The sequence below is a fragment of the Trichechus manatus genome, unplaced genomic scaffold (assembly GCF_000243295.1).
Source record: "Trichechus manatus latirostris isolate Lorelei unplaced genomic scaffold, TriManLat1.0 scaffold00096, whole genome shotgun sequence".
Classification (NCBI taxonomy): Eukaryota; Metazoa; Chordata; class Mammalia; order Sirenia; family Trichechidae; genus Trichechus; species Trichechus manatus.
In genome coordinates, this window is record NW_004444032.1 from 9438912 (window position 1) to 9448486 (window position 9575).

The window sequence follows — 9575 nt, forward strand, 5'->3', positions numbered from 1 at the left end:
GGTTGGGAGTTTTTTTATTACCTTTTCAATCTCTTCTCTTGTTATGGGTCTGTTCAGATTTTCAACATCACTTTGTTGTAGTTTGGGTAGGCTGTGTGTTTCTAGAAATTTATCCATTTCCTCTAGGTTTATTATAGCATTCTTGTGATAAATTAAAACCAGGAAGAAAATAGTATCTTTGCAGTAGAGACAAAGAGTTCCCAAAAATAGTTCTTCAAAATGAGCACAATAATTGATTGCCTTGGTGGGTTGGGTTTTTCAGGCATAATTCCCTTACACCCTCTTTCCCACAACTGAAAATTGCTAGGCGGTCCTCCGAGTTGTTCATGAAAAGGTTTCCTCACTGTTCAGGAGGACGATGACAGCCATAAGCAAAATGAAACATTGGCAGTTTGTCTTGAAGGACCTGCACCTTCTCACCCATACACATCTCTTCTTGGTGACTTGTGTCCCTTCAGTCAAGGAGAAGGAAGCCCTTACACATATTTAAACAAAGATATGACTTTCTGCTCAGAATAGTTCTTCTCAAAAATAGCTTGGGATAAGGTAATCAGGTAATAATAGAGTAAAATAAGTACACCCACTCCTCACTTATGGACGTGGTTAGGTTCCAAAGACCAGGTTGTTATATGAAAATCAGCGTTATGTGAAAATGGAGGATGACCACATCAGATCACAAAATACTATATGGGACACATATGTCCCTCTGACTCAAGACATGGAAAATGTAGGTGGTGTATATGTCTCACTGGTCATAAAAGAGTTACTGCCAGATGTATATCGTTAATGCACAAATAGTAGATTTTCTACTACTGTTGTAAATGCTAAACGTCAGATAACAAAATAGTCGATAAGTGAGGAGTAGGTGTAACCACTTGCGTTTACTAAGCATGGGCTCACTAGGCATTGTGCTAGGTGCTTTACTGCCTGATCTCATCCACTCGCAACACAATCCTATGATATAGATATTGCTGTTGCTGCTTCACACATGAAAATAAGGAGGCACAGAGAGCTTAAGTAACTCAGTAAGTGACTCTGATGGGCCCTGGCTCATCTTGTAGATAACAGACTGCACATACCAACTACAGATAGTCAATTGTTCCCTGTTTGTTGTGTGATCATCAATTTGTGATGTACAATGGTTATTCTATGACCTGGGAACAGTGTAGCAAGATGGCACTAGAAATTATATCCTCAACCTGGATGTTAGATCTGAGTGAGGTGATCTGTTAAGAGGCCATTTTTTGGAACAACATAAGGGAACTGTGCTGGAGTATTAGCTTGGTGTGGACTCAGTTATGAAAGGCTTGCTAAGCCTCCACTCAGGACGTTCACAACCTCACCCTGAAGGTAGACGACTGCAGCCACCAACCTTAGTGTGTCTCATTTGGGAGCTGGGAAGGCTAGAGAAGCTGTGTTCCCCAAACATGGCCCAGCTGACAGATCCTGGCTTGCTTTGTTAGAAACATTATCCATTGATCTTGTTGCAATAATTGTTACTTCGATAAGACTCCTGGGTCTGACAGACTAATCCTGAGAAAGAACCAGCATTCTAATCCAAGGCATCTGACTCCAGGGACAGGGCTCTTTTTACAGCTCCACGCTGCCTCCTTATATGTATAGAGCTTTTCATCATCCTCCTTGAATGGTCATATTTTGCATGGCAGTGAGGGAGGTATTTTGGGAAGAGAAGCAGATCTATCCAGTGCTCCTTAAACCACTTGTGTTGGGAACTGTTCAATCCACAGATTAATACAGCCAGACTGTGTCCTTTGGTATGTCCTTCCTGCTGGAGATGTTTGCTCTTCTTCTGGTGGCCTCTCTCCCCAGGAAGAGGCCATGTGTGCCAGGGTCATGCAACTCAATCCCCAAAATCTTAAGGTAGACACCATGGGGATACTAATAAGAAGAAAGGTAGCCTGGCTCTTAGTTCAAGGCCTACTTCCTCCAGGTCCCTTGCTATTAAAAGACAGTAGTAGTAGTATATTAGTAGTAGTAGTTGCAGTAGTAGCAATAATAATAATAATAAGTGGCTAGAGTCCACACCCTAAAAACAGCAATTATTGATATACAAAATTCATGAAGTTGATGTTCAACCCATTCAGTACACAGATAAGTTTAAGGGGTGTGCCCAGAGTCACAGAGATGATCAGTAGCAGAAAACAGGTTAGATGCCAGGGGCCAACTCTCCCTAAGATACCACCTGCTTTTCTTCCAAGGCTGGTCTTCCAAGCTTTCTTTGATGGTCTGAGTGCTGGAGAGCAAGAGGGAGGCTTTAATGGAATTTGACTTACACATGCATCTTAATTAAGAATCAAATTAGGATTGCTTGAAGCATACACTTTGAAAATGAAACAGCACACAGAAGATTTATTATCAGTCACTGTGCCCACTGGAACATCTCGCTTGTGTTTGAGAGCTGGATGGATGATGTGCTAGCTTGTTGCCCTCAAATCACTGCCTTGCCAGAAATGGACCAAAGTGGCCTCCTCACAGGACCCTGTGTTGGAGTAATTAAGGCCTCCACAGCCACGATTTCAGGGGAGGAAGATAATCACCCTGGGCCCGGCACCAAAAGTTATGATGTGGTCCAAGGATGTGAGGTAATGCCATCTCCTCCCTCCACACTGGTGCAGGTGCCCCAACCTATCTGCTTTCAATGCCCAGAACAATACTCGCCTGAGACATCACTTAATAAATACTTCTTCATTCTCTCTAGTAACTGATCAAAATGGTAGTGAATACAATCAGGATTACTGTGAACAGAGCAAGGAATTTGGAATCAGAGACTTTGTGTCATGGTTTGAATTATGTCCCCCCAAAAATGTGTGTATCAGTTTGGCTAGGCCATGATTCCTGGTACTATGTGATTTTCCTGTATGTTGTAAACCTGCCCCTATGATGTTAATGAGGGAGGATGGGTGGCAGTTGTGTTAGTAAAGCAGGACCTGATCTACAAGACTGGATTGTGTCCTGAGGCAATCTCTTGAGATATAGAAGACAGAAGTGAGCAATAAGACAGGGGGACCTCATACCATCAAGAAAGCAGTGCCGGGAGCAAAGCGCGTCCTTTGGACCGGGGTCCCCGCGCAGAGAAGCTCCTAGTCCAGGGGAACACTGAAGAGAAGAAGGCCGACAGAGAGAGAGAAAGACTTCCCCTGGAGCTGACGCCCTGAATTTGGACTTTTAGCCTACTTTAACTGTGAGGAAATAAACTTCTCTTCGTTATAACCATCCACTTGTGGTATTTCTGTTATAGCAACACTAGATGACTAAGACACCTTGCTTCAAGTCTTTGCTTTGCTATGGCTTGTTAGACCTTGGGCTGGTCTCTCAATTTCTTTGGAGCACCTGTTAACTCTATCTCTTAGGGCTGTGAAGCTAAACTAACAGTAGCTGTTAACTAGGATTTAACTGTCAAAGAAGACTCACAGGACCCAAAATGCCAATACGTACAAATCTGCAGTTTATTACAGGAAAAGGACTGAGCATAGCAACAGTATTAAAGTGAGCATACACATCATTGCTGAAGGTTGCCTCATAGCAAGGGGTCCCAGGAGGCCAGGGGCAGACTCCTGTTGTCCTCCCTTCTCTAAGGCCCATGGCAGGATGCACTTGCTCTCTTGGATCAGGAACTACCGATGATAGACCCATGGAATACCTTGGAACCAGTGACCCCAAAATGGAACCTCCACCGGGGTTCCCTGCATTTTTCTGGTCACTAGGCATATTCCTTCTATGTAACCAGCCTCAATAGCAGAATCCGCCAACGGTCTCACTGAGACCAACTGCAAATCATCAGTCTCACTGTTATCGATAAACAATGATTACAAGCTAGTACACAGCACTCTGAAACTCCTCAGACCCATGGTTACAAAGCAACACTATTAATCAGTATGCTTCATGCCTTGACCAGGGGTCAGTGCTGGGCAGGAACTTTAGCAAAACAACTCAGGAATTAACTCTTACAACACCTGTGCCATATAAAAAAATGTACATGGTTAATAAACTATAAAGTATCATAGAACGCTGTTGTTTCAGTATATGCAACTTCCTCTTATTTCTTTAATTTCCATGATGGACACCTTCCTGGAGGGGCCCTTCACCTACCCTATTCTGGGGGTTTAGGGAGGATAACACATGCCAGGCAAGGGTAGTAGAAGGGAGACTTTAATAGGACAAAGAAGAAACAACGGGGACTCCACCAGTTAGTCTGTAATTTTTTTTTTCCTAACGCTGCCTAGCAAAGGACCATGCTCAGATGAGGGGCTTGGGGAAACTTCCCGAAGAGACCCATGATGACCTCATGACTGCTACTAGATGGACACAGGATGATAGGCTTGGTACCTTTTCATGTTCCTACAGATCTTCTAGCTACTAATGAGTCCTTCTTTCATTAAACACCCTGGTATTTTTCATTTTCGTGTTGTTGTTGTTCCTACTTGCCAGTCCAGTTGATTCCGAATCATGGTGACCCCATGTGTATTGAGTAGAACTTCTCCATAGGGTTTTCAGAAGCAGATTGCCAGGGCTGTTTTCCAAAGCGCCTCTGGGTGGGTTTGAACCACCAACCTTTCAGTTAGTAATCATTTACGCCACTCAGGGACTCCATTTTCTGAGAGTAATACAAATCCTAGTTCCCTGGAAATTTTCTCAAAATGCAGATAGCTTCAGTCTACAGTGGGTTTGAATATGCTGAAGACAGGGGGTAATCCCACCCCAGACCTTTTGCTAGCTCCTCCATCTTCTATGAATTCTGTCTGCATGGTCCTTTGGTACTTATGAGACCAGAAGACTGTTTTGTCTCAACTCTTTTTCACTGATATAGTTGGAAGTCTTGTCTAGTTTGTGTTCTTGTGGGATCTTCCTTTGTAAGCCATTGTTGGAATGGAACACTATAGTTTCCCAAAGAGAAACAATTTCATTTCTCTCATCTTAATAGGGAGAGGAAAGGACAGGGTAGAAGGTAATGTAAATTTAAATGCCAATATTAAACAGTCAGAAGGTATAAATTTCTGCGTTTGGAGAGTATCAGTAAAGTGAAAAAACACCAGATCCCCGAAGGGATGATGATCAGCAAATACTGCATACCCTCTATGTGTGTGGCACTTGGGGCCACAGAGCAAAAAGAGACACAAGACCTGTTACTGGGGGCTGACATTCCAATTGAGGAGATAGGACAGACACATAAAATATGAATTACAGAACAGGTAGTCCCTGATTTATAACAGATTCAAGTTACGACGAACCATGCTTACGACCATCTTTTTTTTTTTTTTTTTTTGTAAGTCTTATCATTAGTAATATGTACTACATATAATCTTGCAGCATGTGGAAAAATTGGCCATGTGGCAAGCACGCTGAATTTAGAACTTGATATCATTGATGTAGAACAGCTCAGAGATCACAAAGAAGAGGAATTGACAGATCAGGATTTAATGGATTTTGAAGAGGAAAGAAATGCTGAAGAAAAAAGAAGTAATGAGGAAGAGGAAGGAGAGAAGTTGTCAACATTTTTTTACATTGAAAGGATTATCTAAAGTTTTTTCTAAACTAAATCAGGGGCTTCAGTTTTTGAAAACATGAACCCAAACACTGATCGCTTTGCTAATGTTGATAGGCAGATTTGGGAAGCAGTGAGATGTTACCTCGAAATATATGAAGAAAAAAAGAAAAGGACCATACAGACAACTCTCACTAATTTTTTGACTAGAAATGCTATCCCCATTCTGAGGGACAATCCAGATGATCCAGAACCTTCCACAAGTGGAGTTATTACTGCAACTGACAAAATGCCAATGTTGTCCAGCTCTTCTTCATTATCAGAGTAAATTTTTATTATGTGTATATTTTTTTGTGTGTGTATGTATTAAAATATATCTTTTTATAGTTTATATGTAATGTTTCCAACCCCAAAAAACAAATAAAAGATTGGATTTATAAACTTACTGACAATAAAAGGCAATAATAATGAAAACTAAAAAAAAAAAAAAAAATGAAGTACTCAACTTACATCAGAACCAATTTATGACAGAGTCATCAGAATGGAACCCCGTAGTCTGGGACTACCTGTATAATAACTCATACTACATTTGTTGAGCATTTATTCTGTTTTAAGCACTGTACTAAGCACTTGGCATGCATTTGATGGGCAGCCAGCCAATAAGACGTCCAGGGTGCAGAGGGAAGAGACTTACCAAGAGTGGGGGCAATCCAGGAAGACTCCAAGGGTGAGGTGGGACTAAGCTGGGCCTTGAGGGAAGCGTACGCTCAAATGAGAGGAAAGAGGAAACTGTGGGCATATTCTTTCATTTGAGTTTATGAGGGTGATGCCTGCTTCCAAAACCCTGAAGGCAGGGTTATATATAAAAGCAATCAGCGTTTTGGTCCCTGTTTTCAAACAACCGAAGGCCCTGATTTAGTTTAGAAAAAACTTCAGCTATAAAATTTTTTGACAACTCCTCTCCTTCCTCTTCCTCCTTATTTCTTTTTTCTTTCTTCTTCAAAATCCATTAAGTCCTGATCTGTCAGTTCCACTTCTTGGTGATCTCTGAGCTGTTCCACATGGGCAATATCAAAAAAGTGTGGCTGCCACTCTAGAGTCCTCTGTAACCCTGGTGTTTGAGAGCAAGGGTAATTGTCAATTCTCAGCTTCTCAAAAGAAGACTAGGGAGAAGCACAGTCAGCATCACATCAGCCCTTCAAAAAAACGGGATTTGGCCTGTTGAAGCAAAAGTATGGTATAGTACATGGATTTTTTTGGAAGGGAGGGATTATAATGTGTTTTTATAAGAAATCTCAGAATTAATCTGTAAATTTAACATGATTGAATTCTAGACATTATGCATATACTACCTATTCAAAAATAAAATTTAATTAAAAAAGCTTAACTTCAATAATCCAAGCAGACATAAACAGATCATCCAAGATTCTTGGATCCCTTGAATAAGGAAGAGGAAGGGTAATAAGTAATTGGTTGAATCTTTGGCCCTTCTATCAGAAGGCATTTTCTTTGTTTAAGACCAAGACAGCAGCCCCTCAGTACCTCAGTTTACCTACAGGATGATTTGCCATCCTCAAATTGTCCCACAAATTTTCAGAGAAAGGCCAGAATCTCTACAAAGACTGACTTGACAAACACACAAATCTCTGCTATGGAAATTATTTCCCCAACCTTAGACCTTTGAAGGACTTCCAGCACAGGCCAGTTAATGCAGAGGGAAAGGAAGTCTATAGCAAACATGGGCTAGACTGTGATTCTTTAGGCATCCCTCTTCTCCAGGGTACCCCTCCCCCTGCCTCCAAGGGCTCCCTGGAGCTGTACCATCAACTCCTTGCTGCAGGTAAATCAACAGTTGAACAGGAACCCCCACAGTCATCATACAATGGCACATGCAAACCAAGTAGGCCAAGGAATGTTCCAAAGGTAAAATCAGTGGCAAAATGGAGTTCCTACCTGACACAGCAGCCAAGAGAAGCAGGAGAGTGACTGCTTCCTGCATATTTAAGAGTTCACTTCTGTGTGAGTTTCCAGCATATCATCCAGGAGCTAAATCCTGCCTTACACCCAAAGTTTATTCCAGATGCCGCTCATCTTCCCCTTCTGGTTTGTTACCAGGCAAAAAAATCTAACAAAACTCTGGTGGTAGCTAAGGGCGACTCTAAACACCACAGGACTGTTTGTTCTTTGATTACCTGCTTCTGTGACTTCTTGGTGCCTGAGAGGCTTCCCAACCTGTCCCAGTCAGCTCAGGGTCCATCTGAAAAGTCCACACCCACTGTGCATCCCAACAGAGAGCTCCAAAAGAGAAGTCAAATGAGAAAAGAAAGAGCAGACACTGAGATGACTGTAAAAAATGCACATAGGTGTAGTCTGTCCATGGTGGTCTTAATAGCCCTGTAGCCTGGCATGATGTCATTCCAGGAAGCAGGGATGGGGAGGTGGGGATTTTTATGATACCCTGAATGGTTGAGTAGGGCTTGGAGTTGAAAATAAACTGGAATTCGTTCTCAAGAGAGGAGCCAACAACTGGGGCCAGACCCCTCCTCAAGGCAGATTCAGCAGGGATACACACTGCCCTTTGACTCCATCCATATCACACCCCACACCCCCATCCCTCAAAGAGATCTGTGGAAGGAGATGATTGGAGTGGTAAGGTATCTGTCCACTGGGGAGTGATGTGATGTGGCCAGTCCCTCCAGGGCATCTGCTGACCAGTACAATGCTTTTATGCTGCATGCAGCCCAGGCCAGGCACAAGGCTTGGTGAATGAAACACAGGCTGGATTTTAGCCTCTCCTCAGAAAAGAGAAGAATCAGTGGTGAGTCAGAGAAAGGACGGTGGTGGAACAGCCTGTCCTCTCCGTGTAGTGCAGTAAGAATAACAGTGGACACAAGTAGCTAGACTTGGGCCATCTCTCTACTCCCCTCACTTAAGAACTGCCCATAAGAAAAACAAAGTGGGAGGGCTCAAACTACCTGATCTTAGAACCTATTATACAGCCACAGTAGTCGAAACAGCCTGGTACTGATACAACAGACACACAGACCAATGGAACAGAATTGAGAACCCAGACATAAATCCATCCATGAGCAGCTGATATTTGACAAAGGGTCAAAATCCATTAACTGAGGAAAAGACAGCCTCTTTAACAAATGGTGCTGGCATAACTGAATGTCCATCTGTGAAAAAAATGAAACAGGATCCATACTTCACACCATACACAAAAACTCACTCAAAATGGATCAAAGGCCTAAATACAAAACTTAAAATGATAAAAGATTATGGAAGAAAAAATAAGAACAATGTTTGGGGCCCTAATACACGGCATTAACGGGATACAAACCATAACTAACAATGCACAGCACCAGAGGAGAAACTAGATAACTGAGAGCTTCTAAACATTAAATACTTATGCTCATCAAAAGACCTTACCGAAAGAGTTAAAAGAGAACTACAGACAGGGAAAAAATTTTTGGCTACAACATATCCAACAAGGGTCTAATCTCTAAAATCTATAAAATACTTCAGCACTTCAATAACAAAAAGACAAATAATCCAATTTAAAAATGGGCAAAGGATATGAACAGACACTTCACCAATGAAGACATTCTGGTGGTTAACAGATACATGAGGAAATGCTCATGTTCATTAGCCATAAAAAAAAAACCCGTTGCCTTTGAATCAATTCCAACTCATAGTGACTCTACAGAACAGAGTAGAACTGCCCCATAGGGTTTCCAAGGAGCAGGTGACGGACTTGAACTGCCGACCTTTTAGTTAGCAGCCAAACACTTAACCACTGTGCCACCAGGGCTCATTAGCCATTAGAGAAATGCAAATCAAAACTACAATGAGATACCATCTCACTCTGACTATACTGGCACTAATTAAAAAAACAGAAAATAACAAATGTTGGAGAGGTTGTGGGGAGACTGGAACTCCTATGCACTGCTGGTGGGAATGTAAAATGGTACAACCACTATGGAAAACAATATGGTGCCTGCTTAAAAACCTAGAAATAGAAATACCAAACGATCCAGCAATCCCACTCCTAGGAACATATCCTAGAGAA

General features: G+C 42.0%; 1 protein-coding gene across 1 annotated transcript in view; it reads right to left on the reverse strand.

Annotated features, from left to right (window-relative positions):
- Nucleotides 1-7581, reverse strand: part of CDHR3 (cadherin related family member 3) — a 74300-nt gene extending 66719 nt beyond the window's left edge. Inside the window, exon 1 of the mRNA XM_004382607.1 lies at nt 7457-7581. Coding sequence (XP_004382664.1) covers nt 7457-7502 — 46 coding nt within the window. The 5' untranslated portion in view covers nt 7503-7581. The remainder of the gene's footprint in view (nt 1-7456) is intronic.
- Nucleotides 7582-9575: the final 1994 nt, after the last annotated feature.